Source organism: Colletotrichum lupini, chromosome 10 (genome assembly GCF_023278565.1).
Source record: "Colletotrichum lupini chromosome 10, complete sequence".
In the NCBI taxonomy this organism is placed as follows: Eukaryota; Fungi; Ascomycota; class Sordariomycetes; order Glomerellales; family Glomerellaceae; genus Colletotrichum; species Colletotrichum lupini.
In genome coordinates this window covers 1,252,207-1,269,371 of record NC_064673.1, presented here as the reverse complement: position 1 = coordinate 1,269,371, position 17,165 = coordinate 1,252,207, and the positions used below count along the sequence as shown (strand labels likewise).

Below are 17,165 nucleotides of genomic sequence, written 5' to 3'. Positions count from 1 at the left end.
CGGAACAAAACGGAGACGGTACTGGGCCCCCCAAGTAGCAGAGGGTACTTGTTGGACACATGAGAATTCAGCGAGTTGCTGTTTTGGGCGGCGCTGAGCCCATTGGAGCCCATATTACTCGTCAGATTGCGGGCTCTTTGCGTCTCACGTGCGGGACGTGTAGTCAAGCGGTGGAGTATCAAGTGCCGTCGTATTCCATTATACTAAGGTAACGGTATCCTCCCCGAAAGTGGGAGAGATTTTTCCCAAACATCAACAGAGTCATACTTTGATATGATCCACGGTGAATATGGGGGGCCCCCCTTTTTGAATGTTTCCAGTTTTTCCCGTCTCGCCAAACACCCAACACTCGAAGAGTTCTCGTCCGAGACGATTGAGGTAGTACGCATAGGTAAGGTGCCAAGGTAAGGTAGTGTGGCGTGTGTTGAGGTCTAGTCCATGGAATGGCCCGAGTTCAATGTCCATGGCAGCATTTGGAAGGTTCTCAGGGCGTTCAAAGTGGGATGCGGGACCCCCGGGCCAGGGCACCTTGCGGCAACGGGCCAATCCGCGGGCGTCATTTGCAAATCAGGGCGCTGTACCCCGCGTTCACAGGTCTTCCGTCGCCGGGACCCACTGCTGGCTGGAGCTGGCGCCTCCGATCATCGGACACTTGGAACTTTTTCGTCCCAAAGCCTCACCCACGTAGTAGTCACAGTTGCTTGTTTCGTTTTCTAGGTACCGGTAGCTTTGTAGCCGGATTGATGTATTTGGTGTGTCGTGCGTAGTGGGAAAAAAAGGGTTCGAGGTACCTGCGGTTTGCGGGCACTTTTGCAAGAGGGGCGGGCGGGCGTAAGTGTACCTACGTGCTTTCTCTTCCTTGTCGCCCTTGCAAGCTGGCACCTCTTTCTCGCTCCGATTTCGTACCTTGTTCTTTTTTCGCTCTCTCTCTCTCTCTCTCTCAGTCACTAGGTCTCTTATTACGGAGCAATTTGATTCAGGTGTTCCCAACTCTAAGCAGAGGCAAGCACCGACCTCAGACACAACAGAGGGACGAAGGCCTCCTGGTCCGGCAGATACATATTGAGCTGCTCTTCCCCCACACCCCTGACCACACCTCTCCTCCGACTCAGGATTTTTCTACGTTTTCTACTTTTTTTTCCCTCTCTTCCCTTTCCAAACGCTTCTCCTCCCAACGAACCATCTTCTCATCTCTCTCTCACCAAACCCTCTCCCTCTCCGTCATCCACTACCTAGACTCCCAATCACCATACAAACAGAGTCACACACACGCACGCACACTCGCAGACACTCGCATCCATCGGCTGCTCTCACACCAGCTTGATTTAACAAGGAAGCTTGGGAACCACCACCCTCGCAACACCCAACCAGGTCCCTTCAATTGAGGCCGACCTGACCTGCTTTTGAAATTGCATCGCTTTATCTACCCGTCTCCCCGAGTTGCACAAAATGCCCGTTGCCGAAGGCACCCCGCAAACTCTCTACGACAAGGTCCTCCAGGCCCACGTCGTAGACGAGAAGTTGGACGGCACGATCCTGCTGTACATTGGTAAGTTCTGCGTCATGCTCTTCCCCCCCTAATTGCGAACGACCTGGATCTTGGATCTGCGCGGAGAAAAGGAAAGGAATTCATTCGCTAATATTGAGACGCAATGCAGACAGACATCTCGTGCATGAGGTCACCTCTCCTGTACGTTTGACGCTTGCTCCTGTTTTTGGCTTTTTTTTTTCTCCTGCTTCCCCTCGTAACCCCTTCGCTATCCGCAGCCGCCGCCTTCGCACTCTGGCTCGGATGACGTCGGTTGATCGACCCCACCATGACATCTCGCTAACAAAGGGCTGCAGCAAGCATTTGAGGGTCTGAAGAATGCAGGCCGCAAAGTCCGCCGACCGGACTGCACCCTCGCGACCACCGATCACGTAAGTTTCCTGTTCCACACAATCTCCCACACGCGCGCACATGCGAGAAGCATCGCTTTCGCCCGCCCAATCTCAATTCCGTAGTGGTGGTCCAATCGCTAACATGTGGCTGGCCAGAATGTCCCCACTTCGTCACGGAAAGGCATGAAGGACATTGGCTCCTTCATTGCCGAAGATGACTCCAGAGTCCAGTGCATGACCCTCGAGGAGAATGTCAAGGACTTTGGCCTCACATACTTTGGTCTCGGCGACAAGCGCCAGGGTATCGTCCACGTTATCGGTCCCGAGCAGGGCTTCACCCTCCCCGGCACCACCGTTGTCTGCGGTGACAGTCACACCTCGACCCACGGCGCCTTCGGTGCCCTGGCTTTCGGTATCGGTACCAGCGAGGTCGAGCACGTCCTCGCCACCCAGTGCTTGATCACCAAGAGGAGCAAGAACATGCGGATACAGGTCGACGGAGAGCTTGCCCCCGGCGTCAGCTCAAAGGATGTTGTCTTGCACGCCATTGGCAAGATCGGAACGGCTGGCGGTACCGGTGCCGTTATCGAGTTCTGCGGTTCAGTCATCCGTAGCCTCAGCATGGAGGCCCGCATGTCCATCTGCAACATGTCCATCGAGGGTGGTGCGAGAGCCGGCATGGTCGCTCCCGACGACATCACCTTCGAGTACCTGAAGAACCGCCCCCTGGCCCCCAAGTACAACTCGGACGAGTGGCACAAGGCCGTCAAGTACTGGAAGTCTCTCCAGTCCGACGCCGACGCAAAGTACGACATTGATGTCTTCATTGACGGCAAGGACATCATCCCCACCATCACCTGGGGCACCAGTCCCGAGGACGTCATCCCCATCACCGGCGTCGTCCCCGACCCCGAGACCTTCTCCACTGAGAACAAGAAGGCCGCCGGCCGCAGAATGCTCGAGTACATGGGCCTGACCCCCGGAACCCCCATGGAGGATATCCCCGTCGACAAGGTCTTCATCGGTTCCTGCACAAATTCCCGTATCGAGGACTTGCGCGCCGCGGCCCACATCGTCAAGGGCAAGAAGATTGCGGCGAACATCAAGCGCGCCATGGTCGTCCCCGGCTCTGGTCTCGTCAAGACTCAGGCCGAGGCCGAGGGCTTGGACAAGATTTTCGAGGCCGCCGGCTTCGAGTGGCGTGAGGCCGGTTGCAGTATGTGCTTGGGCATGAACCCCGATATCCTGGCCGCCAAGGAGAGATGCGCGTCCACCAGCAACAGAAACTTTGAGGGTCGCCAGGGTGCCGGCTCCCGCACCCATCTCATGTCCCCCGTGATGGCTGCTGCTGCCGGTATCGTCGGCAAGCTGGCTGACGTCAGAAAGCTCGAGGGTTACCAGACGAGCCCTAAGCTCCAGGCCACCATTACCCCCGACAGCGAACCCCAGGTTGACGAGCGGGTCGAGGAGAGCGACGCTGAGAAGGAGGCCATCGCCGACCAGCCCGAGGACAACGAACCCCACACCAACACTATTTCTGCCGGTAGCTCTGCTGGTCTTCCCAAGTTCACCAACCTCAAGGGTATCGCCGCTCCCCTGGAGATGTCCAACGTCGACACCGACGCCATCATCCCCAAGCAGTTCCTCAAGACCATCAAGCGCACTGGTCTCGGTAACGCCCTCTTCTACGCCCTCCGCTTCAACGAGGACGGTTCCGAGAACCCCAACTTCATTCTTAACAAGGACCCCTACCGCAGCTCCAAGATCCTCGTCGTCACCGGTCCCAACTTTGGCTGCGGTTCGTCGAGAGAGCACGCCCCCTGGGCCCTCAACGATTTCGGCATCCGCTGCGTCCTCGCGCCGTCGTACGCCGACATCTTCTTCAACAACACCTTCAAGAACGGCATGCTGCCAATCATTATGGAGGACAAGGAGAAGCTGGAGAAGATTGCCGCCGAGGCGCGCGCCGGCCGCGAAGTCGAGATCGACTTGCCCAACCAGCTCATCAAGGACGCCGACGGCAACACCCTCGCCTCTTTCGACGTTGAGGAGTTCCGGAAACACTGCCTCATTAACGGCCTCGATGATATCGGCCTGACCATGCAGCAGAACGACAAGATTGCCGACTACGAGCGCCGCATGTCCCAGCTCACCCCCTGGCTCGACGGCACCAACTACCTCAAGAGGGATCCCAAGACCGGTCGCCTCCTCGCCAAGGCCGTCCCCGTCCCCAAGACGAACCGGGGTGAGACCAAGAAGGAGCCTCTTGAGTGGTAAGGTACTCGGAGACAGAAAGAAAAAAAAGAGCAAACAAAAACACAAAAAATTAGATTGGCTTTTTCAAAACTAGGAAACTAGGGAGTTTAAATCATGTAACGTGTCTACGATACGAATCTGGGTTACGGCTTTTTTTTTTGCAAAGGGACAATCTTATCTTGTCCAGAGATGACATTTCTCATCATGCTGGCGGCGATTTGGGAATTATTCAAAGAATAAGGGAGGGATTTGGTTATTACGTGGCATTCTATTTTCTCTTCTCGAGATGAAAAAGCTGCGGGAAAAAGTTTTCAAGTTAGATGCGCAGTTCGTCACAATAACGGAGCTTTCGCAACACATCATCCTTCACTTGTGAACCATTCGTGGGACCCGTTCTGCAAGTCTGCATATCTTCAAGAGGATATCGTGATGATTCTGATACGCTGCTTGATATAAAGCTACGCAACGGAGTATTTAGAAATCCACCGTAGCCTCCCTCAAAATCCCAACATGCACCACAAACCCAGCCTCGATCCTCAACCCCTCGGGGAGCAACGCATCCGGTACCCTCCAGGTTCGAAAGTCGCGGTGGAACGCGCCGATCCATTCCTCAAAGACGTCCGGGCTGCGAAGCTGCTGCGCCACGATGCAGACGCACGGCTCGGACCGGGCCGTCGTTGAAGAGGAGGAGGAGGAGGGGTTGTCGTCCTGGTCGTCCTGGTCTTGGTCCTCCTGCTGGGCACGTACGCGTAACCGAGCGAGGTCGGCGGTGGTGGAGACGAGCGGCTCGACGAGGGCCTCGTTGTAGATGCAGTCGCAGCAGACGACGACGTCGAAGCTGTTTGCGGTAGAAGGGGGTACGCCGGTGAGGGAGGGGTCCGGGGTGTCGAGTTCCCAGTCTAGGGGGCGGAAGGAGATTGTTCCTTGCGACGACGACGTCGTTGCGGGGGTTGCTGTTGATGAGCTTGCTGCTGCTTTTCGTGAACGGCGCGAGGTTGACGAGGAGGATGATGAGGACGAAGACGTGGGAAGGGGATTCGCTTCGAGGTTCTGGTGGATCATGCGCGACACGTAGGGTTGGTCTGTGAGGACGTAGCGGGCGACGCGCGGGGCGAGGAGGAGGGCTGTCAGCGGGGAGATGCCGCAGCCTAGTTCGAGGATCGTCGAGGCGGGGGTGAAGAGCTGGGTGAAGGGGGAGGTTGGGGAGGCGAGGTAGGTTGCGAAGAGGGGGGTTATCTTCCAGAGGACTGTTTGGTATTAATATCCGTCTAGTTAGTCTCTTTGGAGGGACGTTGAGAATGCCATTTTTGAGAGTTTGATTATGAGGTAAGAATTGCGAGGTAAGAGAGCTGTAACGTGAGAGGGGTGTGAGATGAGAGTTGTGACATGAGGGATGATTCAACGTGTATGAGGTTGAGGTCGAGAAAAGGTTTTAGACATTAATGACGAGGGGAGTTAAACGAGATGGGGTTGCGAAATGAAGGAGGTCTGTGATGCTCGATTTAGAGCCATGGGGTGGGTGGATGGGGAGAGGGGGAGAAATATAGAAATACTCACCGGCCCCGGTCGTGCCTCCGGCGCGGGTCGATGAGAGGACCGTGGGGGACTGGTGGATCGTGAAGTCTCTGCCCGCCAGCGTCAGGGAGAGTTCGGTGGCTTTCGGGTCGATGAAGCCCAGGTTCGAGGACGGGATGTTGTGGGAGAAGAGGAAGAAGGTCTCTGTTTTGGCGCACACGTAGGATCTCCCGTGTAAGTCGGTTGCTGCGGGGTGCCTGTCAGGTAGTAGGATGGATGGACGTACCCTCTTCTGGGTCGAGGATTTCATCCTCTAGGGTTGAGATGAGAGCTTTTACGGCCATTGTTGCCGGCTTCGTCTCTGCGCGAGACGGGTGGGAGCCCCGGAAAGAGTTAGATGAGGGTATAGCTGGAGTGAGTAGATATGTTGGTCGGTCTACACCTTCATCTTGGCGTGTCTGTTTAGAGAACTGATGTGGTTGTACTCCGTAGTCAGGACGGCCGTAGGAGGTTGCGGAGGACGGACGCACGGGCCGAAAGTGGATAGGTAGAGATTTGGGGGCAGTGTTTTTTCTTCGGCGGGAAAAAAAAACATCGGGGCTCAAATCCGACGACATGTCTTCGGGCCGGGGTCCCCAGCTTAATCGGAAACCCGCATCAGACCGTTCAACCCGATCTGCTAAACCTCTTCAAGGAAATATTCTAAAACAGAAACAAGCTTTACAAGGAAGTTCTTAACTGTTTCCCGAGATACGCGTATATATCGGATTCGTCGCATTAAGCTCGGATCTGTTCAATTGATGTGAGCGTGGTTCTCAAATGGCTCAGAATCAACTTTCACACGATGAAGTTGAGAGATAGTTGGAGAATCATGGTCGTTTGATGAATTCACAATGCTTTCTACCGCTCTCACTCTAACAAGTTGTGGAATAGAGTAACAGAAACAGCAACTCTTCTTTCAGAGATTACAGGTACATGTCAATCCTCCTAATAGGCCAAAGTCTTCTGCAGAGCCTCTAGCAGACTGTCGGATCAGCTCGCTTCCCGTCATCCCGAAAAAAGAGAAACTTCGTCCCAAAACTGCCGTGTTTGTACTTTTTGACAAGAAAAGCTCAGAATCCGTTCGCTACGTTGTCACAACTCGGAAAAAGGTACCCAAGCTCTTACAGTACACCGTCTAAGCAACCCATCCCCAAATGTTCTTGATGCTCTTGCAGACATCAATGGGCGCCTCGTTCTGCTCAAACACGAGATCGCAGACCTGGTTCTTGGCGGGGGTGACCCAGCAGGCGTAGTTGCCGTCGAAATCGATGCAGATGGTGGCGGCGAAGGCGCCGCCGCCGCCGCCCTGGTGGATCTGGCAGTTCTGGTTGAGGGTGGTGACGACCTGGAGGTCGCGGGACTGCCACTTCCAGTTGGCGTTGTCGACGCTCTCGAAGCGGAAGCCCGTGTTGGACTTGCGGGTCTCCGGGTCGAGGGCCTGGGTGCAGTAGTCTGCGGCGACGAAGGAGGCGCCGAGGAGGATGGTGGGGAAGAGGGTGTAGAATTGCATCTGTGGGAGATGGGATGGTCAGCTTTTTGTGATCTGAAGCGGGGACAGTTGGGGCGAGGGTTTTTATCCTACCTTTGCGGTGTTGAGTTGAAGAAGTTGGGGATGTAAGTGATTGGAATGGGTGTCAGAGACTGTAAAAGAAAGTGATGATGAGATAGTGACTGTGATAGTGAGAGACTGTAAGATGCAGTGTGAGCTGTGTGATGAGGGAGCTTTTGACCGAGTTACGGCGGCAATCTTGTCAATACTTATACTCTTGAAATGAAGGCATCTCGACCATATACATCTTGGCATCACCGCATCAAGTCGTGTAAGTCATTTGCAAATCCGACAATGCCCCCAAAATAACACTCTGTTTTGAGTTGAGTGAGATTACATCTCAGAGTCCTGGACCGAGATCTCCGACCTCCGAGTCACTTGTTCACTGCCTCAATAAAAAAGAAAAAAAAAGTAAACTACAGTTTTGGATATTTCGTCGTCGTTCACCGAGTCAAGCAGAGGCTTGGGGGAGCCTCGAGAGGCGCAAAAGTCAAATTGATTATAGTATTTGAGTTGAGAAGGATTACTGAACAACCAGTTTGAATAGCGTAAGGCACCCTCGCCCGCAAAATAGATTCCGCATAATGCATCACCCGCCAGACGCAAGCCGCGGAGTCGGGATTTTACCCCACTATTTAATAACGGACGGAAGACGGACTTTTTAGATACTCGGCGATGATGGAACGTGCTTGGATCCATAGATAGGGCAGTGAGGGTGCACGATCGGGGGCGAAAAAATGATTAGAAGAGTTGTACGTGTAAGAAAACCCTCCCTAATTCATAGCCTAGTTGCGAGAGAAGATGCCGTGCCAAGATCTCGTCACCTAGTACTCATGTGTTCCAATCTAATAGACTCAAGGCGCCTGCTCTAATTTACAACCTAGCACCCGACGAAAAATCATAGTCACCATGTCTCTAGCCTCCTGCTCGCCGACCTGTACAGGACCGTCACCCTGATCCCACATAATCTCCGTAATTTCCGCCCCGACGTCAGCCCCCTCTCCCGCCGCGTCCGCGGGTCCGGGCCCATCCGAAACTGCTCGGGTCGATGCCCTGATCTGAAACTGCTCGTGGCCGGTCCAACTCCGGTACACATGGACCACCATCGTGCCCTGCGCATCTGGCCCGTCCGAACGACTCATCCAGCGATCGTCCATCGACGTCGGCTGGTAGCCGAGGAGGAGCTTGGCGGCGTCTGTTCCTGAGATACATAGGTGCCAGGCCGCCGTGGCGGGATTGCCGATGGGATGCAGGTCGCCCCAGTTGGCGCCGGTGACGCGTTTGGACGTTGACTCGCTGGGCGGCGGAGGGGAGGAAATGGAAGTTGAAGCGTTGCCCATGATGAAGAGGTAGAGCTGAGAGAGAAAGATAGGATACGCCAGGTACGTTCTGGATGGATTGGTGGATTGAAGGAAATTGGGATCGTGCAATGGAGTTACTTGATTTTGTATCGATGTGATGTGTAAGTTTGGAGCTATTTGGAATGGGGATATTGTAAAGATGAACGTGTATTGGACCCAGTCTTTGTCTGCTGTTCGGCCCGATGCATACGAGGTCTTTGTAAGTTGGCGATCCCAGCATCAGCCTCAGGAGGTTCCTGAGATTTTCTTATTTGGGCATTTAAGACTCCATCTGGGATGGACATGCGCAGCCTTAAACCCTATTTTCTCTTTGTACGGGTCATTCGGGCTTCATCGGAGACCTGGACAATATCAGATGAATTATCGGGGTCTTGGCAGTGTACCACGAACAGTATGTGATCGCCACATTGTCAAGGTTGGCTTGTCATGACACTCGGAGGTCATTGTTCTAGAAGGGAGTTGTTCCTTTGTTCTCCCAGCAGTACCCGAAGCTGTCTCCTCCCTCGACTTGGGTCTTGCCATTATAGATTATATTGTTCATTCTTCAACTTTATCGGGATGGACAAGTGCGGTTTTACAAATCACTCCGATTCCGTCTCATAACCGACTCCGGCTCCGTCGGTTTCGGATTCCATCGCCCGCAGCAGAGCACAAGCTGACAACCAATTAGAATAGTCTTGGCAAAGATGTAAAGAGTATTGTAAGAATACGAATACCCGTAAAGCCTCTGAACTCTTTGTATACAACCAATCTATTTGTTTTTTCATGCGCCTGGATTCATACTAGACTGGTCTCGACATGACTCTCCAAAGTTGAAGCCATCGTGTAAGTGTCAGCTGTTCCACGCGAAACAGCACTTCATTGAACGCCTTGCGGAAATACCGGATTCCGCGACCTGTATCTACTAGATTTCTTTTCAAGCGGGTTTGACTTCTAAGATCAAGACTCAAGATATAAACCAGTCAAAATCCGTAGTCATGTCCAGATCGGAATCAGTACACATCCAATCCTCTGACCTCACACTCTCTTACAATACAATCGTTTGAACAACAATTTCACATTCTTTTGCACCCTTTCCCCTTATCATTAAACAATGGCTAGACAGCAACCTCTTATGCTTGGGCTGACGCTCATTGCTTTCTGGGCCTTCCTCTGCAACGGTCTCGACCTCTACCGCGCAGATTCGAGAAACTATGCCACCATCCAGACCTCCAAGGGCTTCTTGCCAAAGGGTCAGTCCACCTTTGGCGTCGCCGCCCCAGACACCAGCCTGTGGAACCACGTCAAAGGAGCCCCCAGCGGCGCCAGCAAGGACGAGGACGGCTACGTGTCCACGACCTCGGACCCCAAGCTGGCCGAGTCCTGGGTCAGCCGATTCCTGGGCGGCAACGGCTTCATCTACCGCATCCACTCGGCTCCCAACATGATCGACTGCCAGGCCACCCTCCAAAAGTACAACCCGTACCCCGAAGAGGCCGAGTTCGCCGCCCTCGGAGGCATCAAGGACAACCAGATCATCGGCTGGACCCCCGTCCGCGGCGGCGTCAAGGGCAAGGAGGAGCTGAACCCCTTTTACCAGGGCAACATCTACAGCAACATGGGCACCGGCGGCGCGCAGTACAAGCTCGCCGCATTCCCGCCCAACCACCAGGCCTGGGGCGAGGCCCCTTGGTCGCAGTTCGCTTCGTGCACGCGCAGACGTTCCGCCAGGGACCTCTTCCAGATCGAGAAGCGCGCTTGCTCCGCGTCCAAGAGCAACGTCGACTACGCCAAGGAGTACCTCGAGTACGTCGAGGCCGTCTGCCCTGGCTGTCAGTAGTGTCATCAGTCACTATGATAGATTCTCTCGGCTGGATCAAAGCACGAAATCGACTTGGAATTAGAAATGGACACATTCCTCGTCTGCTTCTGGCCAACACTTTCTGGACTTTCTGGACAACAAGACTTCCTTGATTCTTAGCTATTGATTTACTATCTGTGTATCCCTTGGACAGCTTGTTACGCAAAGAATGTTGTTAGACTAAATAGGCGACATGTCTTGAGAATTCAACATACAGAGAATACACTTGCATCTTTTGCATTCTTATCCCCAAGTCGGTACGAACATTTTTCCATCCAGGAACTGTCTTCGGGCAGCATATGCCCTGAACAGTGTGAGCCCAAAACAATCGTAGTTTTGTAGTCGTCTGGCAACAGCAAGAGTAAGTAAGACTAGTGCAACATATGACTTGGTTGTAGTTTCTTAGCACATGCTCCTGTTCATTCCTTGCTGTCATATGTAAAATTCGTGAACTTGAAGTGTTGCACGAGAATTGGAATTGAGTTGACAGAACTAAAACATGAATCATGAGGTCAAGTAATTCAAAACGCCGAATACTTAGAATTAAGAGTATATCAGTAAGTCACAATGCTAGCAAGCTTTCATCGTCACTTAGGATTCCACTTTCCAAGAAAAATCATGACTCTGTCTGCATGGTGGTACTGCGATCCGGTCTGTGTTTTTAATGCCAGACTGCGATCAAGAGTACCTAGTCGACTATCATCGCCTTTTCTTTCTTCCTCATAGTTGGTGCTTCGACTCGAAGTTCTCTTGTATGTGGTTCCCAACGGTTATGCGGCTAAGAAGCTCCACTCAAGGGATCTACAATGCATTAGCAGAATGCGCAAGCAAAAGCTTCAACAAGAAACTTGAGAGCAGTCAACTCCCTATTACGTACCAAATTGACAGCTCTGTCTGTTCGCTAAAAAAAAGAACTATACCCAAATCATTAAGCGATACGTTAGTGAAATTGCCCATCGAGTAGTTGCCGAAGCCTTTGCCGGGGGGCCATGACTCACTTGCGAATAGAAGCGAAGAGCTGTGGGGCTCTGCAATGTCTCAACCTTTCAACCCGTTTTTGATGTCGAACACGTCAGACTAGCGAAGGGCGCATCTTGAAATATTTCAAGCATACGGATGGTTTCCTAAATTCAATGGTGTTTGTTAATTTGCATTTTTGTTTTCGCTGCCAATTGGCTCTTCTTAGTATTTTAGTCGCGATCATCGTCTCAGAGAGCCCCTAGTTGGTCAACTCTCTCCAAGTGTCGACTCAACCCCCGCCCTCCTTCTTTAGACAACAATGGCGTCGAATAAGGACGAGTCAATATCAAACAACCGTTTGGAAGCTGGTCCTCCGGAACAGAACGACACACAATATGATCATGGCAAAGGGTAGGCTAAAGGTCATTGCTCCCTGTTGCGATCACCACACCAATCCCACCCTGATTCGAAGACATAGGCTGACCTCACCTAGCCGTTACATCAGCGTTGTTCTTGCTGCCTTCATGATAAGTTTCATGACGGGTGGCCTGCAGTTTGGCTTCGGCATCTATCAGGCGCACTACGAGACGATGGCTCTACAGGACAACACCCCATTCACCGGCGCCACAGCCGCCCGGCTCGACCTCATCGGAACCCTCGCGATCTCAATGATGACCATCTGCGCACCTGTTGTTGTGGCATGGTCGAAAACGATTGGCCCTCAGAAGGTCATGTGCGTTGGTGGTCTGCTTGTCGGAGTGGCCAACGTCCTGGCAAGCTTCGGTCGGGAGCTGTGGCATTACCAGATTACGCAGGGGTTCCTGATGGGAGTGGGATCTTGCCTCTCATTCGTTCCGTCAATGGTCGTCGTCCCGACTTGGTTCGACAAGCACAGAGCGCTGGCCATGGGTATCGTCTCTGCGGGCAGCGGCGTTGGCGGTCTAGTTTGGGCCCCGGTGCTCGTGGCATGTATTGAGAAGCTGGGCTACAAAAACACTCTTCGCATGACTGGTGCCCTCGGTGCTGCGGTTGTATGCGCAGGTGGAGCAGTTCTCACTTGGGAACCTGTAATGGCGGCCAAGATACGTCGTGAGAACGCGACGACGTCTAGGCTCAAGAAGATGTTCAAGGTCCCGCTGCCTCCATTGAAGACTGCCACGCAACGCAAGTTCATTGCGCAAAGTCTCAGCATGTTCTGCCAGAGCGCGGCTTACTACACACCCGCATTTTTCTTTGCGTCGTACGCCAAGACCTTGGGATATTCTGACAGCGATGGTGCCAACCTGACTGCCGTCAACAACGCCTGCAACGCTGTGGGAAAGATTGCCATTGGGCTCGTGGCAGACCGCATCGGAAGACTCAACGCGTTGTTTCTCACGACTGTGATCTGTGCCGCCGTTACTCTCGGGCTATGGGTTCCTAGCATAGCCATAGGAATGGGCCATGAGTCCGTGGCGAGGTCGCTACTCGTCAGCTTTACAGTCCTGTACGGTATTTTCGCGAGCGCATACGTCAGCCTGTTCCCACCGGCTCTGGTTGAGCTGTTCGGTATGGAGTTGATGCCGCAGATTACGGGGATCATGTACATGATCATGGGAGTTGCTTCCATGATTGGAACGCCAGTGGCCGGTGCCCTGGTCAGAGGGCACGGTGAGATCAAGGAATCGGGTGACTACATGGGGATGGGTGTCATGGTGGGCACTTTAATGGCTGCAGCAGCCATCTTTGTGGCTTGGATGAGATTAGAGGCGACTGCAGATCGCGCTCAAGGGGGAAGGAAATGGGTTTGGAAACTGTAGGCATTGATGACTTGAGAATGGTGACGGTGCGGCTTTGAGCAGATACTCCTTCAATTGAACGGCGCTTGTCTCCTCATGACGGGAGTTACTCACTGATCCAAAAGCAAGAACGTTGTTCAATGGAATCAAAGGATCTCATGGCATGGTCCATGACAATGAAAGCAGCCTTTAGCTCGTCGCGTGACTGTGTTCAACTATACTGATTCCTGGTAAGCAGAACATCAATCAAGGACTACACTCACATGTCTAGACTCCATACCCTTGAGCTTCAACCTCAGTGGACCCTCACTCACGTTGACGGGAAGCGTTTGTAGCCGAGTTGCTCCACCGCTAGGAATATTAACCGTATATAGTATCTCTCAGGCAGCCATGTCGGAATACTCTTAGGCGACCTGAGCAGATACCCGTGGAGCCTAATTGTGGACGGCTTTGCACTTTCACAGTCATTCATAGAGCCTTTATCTCCTGACGCCTGCGTTTGTTCCCAGCCGCTTGAACTATGCCTCAGGCAGTTCCCCCTTGCGAAGCAGCTTGTGGAAGATCTTGGGCGACGCTGGTGGAAGACAAACGCAGTAGGAACATCTTACAAAATCTTTCCCGGTCTCCAAAAACTTCCTCTCCTTCTTCCCCTCATACAACGTCTTCATTCTCAAGCTTCACGGAAAGACTCCTGACATCATCGCTGACCGCCATATTTTTCCCATTCCGACGCCATGGCACCTGCTCATTCCAAGACGCAGGCCACTGGCTTGGGAAACCGAAACCTCTTGGACAAGATCGACAAGTTGAGGGAACTTGGAATTTCCAGGCAGATCGCCCTCCCTCAGGTACCTGATGTTGTGATTCTGATGACGCCTCATGCTGACATATGCCGCACGCCAACAGCTCGTCGTCGTCGGAGACCAGTCCTCTGGAAAGTCCAGCGTTCTCGAGAGTCTCACTGGATACTATTTCCCTCGATCGGTCGGACTCTGCACACGTCATGCTACCGAGATCGTCTGTCGTCGAGAACATACACCCAGCATCGTCGTTACCATCCAGCCTGACGATGCCACCTCGAAGAGAGCCGACCTTGCTAGGTCGTTCCGACGTGAGCTGAAGGACCTCAAGGGCCAGGCGTTTGCGGATGTTCTCCGCGAGGTATGTTGCTTGCCTATCTCATTATTTGCTCTTCAATTCATCTTTGGTCCATTGTGTAGACTTCTTGCGTCGTCTTCTCTCTACAGGCTCCAAGTCATAGCCGAGTTTAGCTGACCGTTACCATAGGCTGCCGGTGTGATGGGTTTGAAGAGTGCCGAGAACTCCGAGGGTGCTGCCTTCAGCAAGGATGTTCTTCGCGTTGAGATTTGCGGCCCCGATGAGGAGCACTTGACAATCATTGACGTTCCTGGTAAGACCAATCAACACTGCTTATGGCGCCCACAGCTAACATGCGTCGCAAGGCATCTTTGAGAATACTCAAGATGGTATGAGATTACCTTTGTTGTCTCTCGCCTTTATTCTTCTTCTCTAATCTCGTACCCAGGCGTTTCGACAGTCAGAGACGTCGCTTTGGTCAAGTCTATGGTGAAAGATTACATCAAGGATTCCAGAACCATGTGAGCCCCCTTCTCGTCTTCCCAGGTCTATATGATTGATAACACGAAACACCTAGCATCCTTGCAGTCATCCCTTGCAACGTGGATGTCGCGACTCAGACTATTCTGACCTACGCCACTGAAGCTGATCCCGAGGGCAAGCGCACTCTGGGTGTCCTCACCAAGCCTGATCTTGTAAGCGAGAACGCCACCCGAGAAGTAGCGATGGACCTCGTCCGAGGTAAGAGACGAGATATTCAGTTGGGCTACTACGTCGTCAAGAACCGAGGCGCCGACGACGCTTCCTCTAGCAAAGAGGATCGTGATGCAGACGAGAAGACGTTCTTTTCTGAAGAGCCCTGGTCCCGACTCGATAAGTCCCGCTTGGGAATCCCAGCGTTGCGCGTACGGCTGCGTGAACTGCTCATGGACCGGACCAAAAGCGAGTTCCCAAAGGTCAGACGTGAGATCAATGAGCGCCTTGCCGAGGCGAAGATCAAGCTCAAGGACCTCGGACAGCCCCGAAGCACCGCCGATGAGCAGCGAGCCTACCTCGGCAAGATTGTGAGTCGCTTCACCGAGTTGAAGAACTTTGGTTTGGATGCATACTACACTGGCGATCCCGTCTTCGACAAGCGTTCAGAACTCCGCCTCGCCACTCGAATTCGCGAAATGAATACGGCTTTCTCTTCCATGTTCTTCAAGAAAGCGCACACTCGCGATTTCGATGACCTTCCTGAGAAAAAGTCGGATGACACGGAAGGCTCTCGGCCCGACGATGATGATGACCATGGCGACTCTCCACTTAAGGACTCTTCAATGAACGACGAAGATGACGGCAGCAAGGATGAGAATGCTACAAGAGATGATCTCTACAGAATCGCATTTTCAGTGCCATCTGATGAGTACGGTGAACTTGATGCAATTCTGTCGGACCCTTGCAGATGCCCTGCGCCTCTAAAAGACAGCATTCTGAAGCATCTCGAGCAGCTGTATCTTAGATCCCGTGGCTTTGAGATGGGCACTGTGAGTAAACACTGGCATCTAGTTGTCCCATGCGTAATGAACTAACGGATCAATAGTTCGGCAGTCACATGTTGCCCACAGCCTTCAAGGAGCAATCCAAGAAATGGGAGTCCATCACCTTGGCCCATGTCAGCAACGCCATTCTCGTCGTTCACCACTTCATCCACGGTTTGGTCAAAGAGTCTTGCAATGATGAGCAGGTCTTTGACGCGCTCTGGTCCTCAATCCTAGAGAATCTGATTGGCAGATATAAGGTGGCAATGGATCAGGCGAAGTTGTTGATCCATGTGGAGAGGGAGGGTCGCTCCATCACCTATAATCCTGCCTTTGACAGAGCTCTGAACAAGATCAAGGCTGCGAAATCTGCCAAGAAATTCGAAAACCTCAAAGTCTCTGTGTATCACGACTACTCGAAGACCGATTATGTCCGATACGAAGACTTGAAGAAGCAAGTCACCCACGAGAAGGGTACCAGCGCGACGAGTTGCGTCATCCACGATGTCTTGCAGAGCTATTACGAGGTTGCGAGTGCCCGCTTCTCGGATATGATCTGTGCTCAGGTCGTCGATTACTTCCTTCTCGGCGCGCAGGACAGCCCTCTCAATGTTCTTTCTGCGAACCGTATATTCAAGATGACGGCTGAGCAGTTGGAGATGGTCGCGGGCGAAGACGCTCTGAGCAAGTCTGCTCGTGAGATCTTGAAGAACGACATCATGCTCTTAGAGCAGGGAAGAAAGGTTCTCCGCACTTGAAAGCAGGGTATTAAGTTGAGTGTGGGGCTGAAGCCAGATTCGTTCTGCTTCCTTAAGAGACTCATCTTCATGTCGGGTAGTTGGCTGCTGGGAAGGACCCGTAGGTAGTTCTGGTGTAGACTGCCATCACAGTAATCTCGGCTTGTCTCTTCTGCTGTCCCTTTACTTTCATGGTTGAGTTTAACCTGAAGCCTACTGTCGTAATGTCTGTCAACTGAACTGATGTCGGGCCTACAGACGAGATCGTATTCCCAGTCAGGAAGATAAGTACCAGCGTGAAATGTCAAGACGTTGTGAGCAAATAAGGAAGGCGCTCATGAGACGACGTCTTGAACCCCACCTCAGGCTGATGAGCTGCATTTCATCGTAGCATTGATGCAGTGTATGAGTAAGGATGATTGGATGTCACTGTATCAGGCGGGCTGATCCGTCATCGACTTACTCGTCATACCTGGTGTCGATCAACGAGCTCGCTCTCGTTTCTTGAGAGGTCGGTTGAAACATGTCGAAGTTGGGACAAGCTGCATACGTAGGTAATCAAACATCCCGACGTTGGGCAGTTGAAGCATATGGGTCTTGCACGAATCATCCCAGCTTTCAGATTTCA

At 52.7% G+C, this 17,165-nt stretch overlaps 7 protein-coding genes across 7 annotated transcripts; 5 read left to right on the top strand and 2 right to left on the bottom strand.

The window, feature by feature from the left end:
- Positions 1 to 273: 273 nt before the first annotated feature.
- CLUP02_17582 (uncharacterized protein) lies at positions 274 to 1,407 on the top strand (the record flags this gene model as incomplete). The annotated part of the gene is made up of 5 exons (XM_049296490.1): positions 274 to 381; positions 436 to 696; positions 768 to 831; positions 952 to 1,260; positions 1,334 to 1,407. The coding sequence occupies 5 exons, from the start codon at positions 274 to 276 to the stop codon at positions 1,405 to 1,407; spliced, it is 816 nt and encodes a 271-aa protein (XP_049137714.1).
- A 42-nt stretch (positions 1,408 to 1,449) lies between these two features.
- On the top strand, positions 1,450 to 4,158 carry CLUP02_17581 (3-isopropylmalate dehydratase; the record flags this gene model as incomplete). The annotated part of the gene is made up of 4 exons (XM_049296489.1): positions 1,450 to 1,549; positions 1,659 to 1,690; positions 1,846 to 1,920; positions 2,038 to 4,158. 4 exons carry the CDS (start codon positions 1,450 to 1,452, stop codon positions 4,156 to 4,158), a joined length of 2,328 nt encoding a protein of 775 aa, XP_049137713.1.
- Positions 4,159 to 4,611: 453 nt separating this feature from the next.
- Positions 4,612 to 5,996, bottom strand: CLUP02_17580 (uncharacterized protein; the record flags this gene model as incomplete). The annotated part of the gene is made up of 3 exons (XM_049296488.1): positions 4,612 to 5,384; positions 5,695 to 5,856; positions 5,939 to 5,996. The coding sequence occupies 3 exons, from the start codon at positions 5,994 to 5,996 to the stop codon at positions 4,612 to 4,614; spliced, it is 993 nt and encodes a 330-aa protein (XP_049137712.1).
- Positions 5,997 to 6,829: 833 nt separating this feature from the next.
- CLUP02_17579 (uncharacterized protein) lies at positions 6,830 to 8,583 on the bottom strand (the record flags this gene model as incomplete). The annotated part of the gene is made up of 2 exons (XM_049296487.1): positions 6,830 to 7,204; positions 8,152 to 8,583. The coding sequence occupies 2 exons, from the start codon at positions 8,581 to 8,583 to the stop codon at positions 6,830 to 6,832; spliced, it is 807 nt and encodes a 268-aa protein (XP_049137711.1).
- Positions 8,584 to 9,697: 1,114 nt separating this feature from the next.
- Positions 9,698 to 10,423, top strand: CLUP02_17578 (cholera enterotoxin subunit A2; the record flags this gene model as incomplete). Its single annotated transcript, XM_049296486.1, has 1 exon — positions 9,698 to 10,423. The coding sequence occupies one exon, from the start codon at positions 9,698 to 9,700 to the stop codon at positions 10,421 to 10,423; it is 726 nt and encodes a 241-aa protein (XP_049137710.1).
- A 1,300-nt stretch (positions 10,424 to 11,723) lies between these two features.
- CLUP02_17577 (uncharacterized protein) lies at positions 11,724 to 13,203 on the top strand (the record flags this gene model as incomplete). Its single annotated transcript, XM_049296485.1, has 2 exons — positions 11,724 to 11,815; positions 11,898 to 13,203. 2 exons carry the CDS (start codon positions 11,724 to 11,726, stop codon positions 13,201 to 13,203), a joined length of 1,398 nt encoding a protein of 465 aa, XP_049137709.1.
- Positions 13,204 to 13,916: 713 nt separating this feature from the next.
- CLUP02_17576 (dynamin family protein) lies at positions 13,917 to 16,558 on the top strand (the record flags this gene model as incomplete). The annotated part of the gene is made up of 7 exons (XM_049296484.1): positions 13,917 to 14,030; positions 14,089 to 14,343; positions 14,470 to 14,593; positions 14,646 to 14,669; positions 14,729 to 14,801; positions 14,858 to 15,806; positions 15,863 to 16,558. 7 exons carry the CDS (start codon positions 13,917 to 13,919, stop codon positions 16,556 to 16,558), a joined length of 2,235 nt encoding a protein of 744 aa, XP_049137708.1.
- Between the last annotated feature and the right edge of the window lie 607 nt (positions 16,559 to 17,165).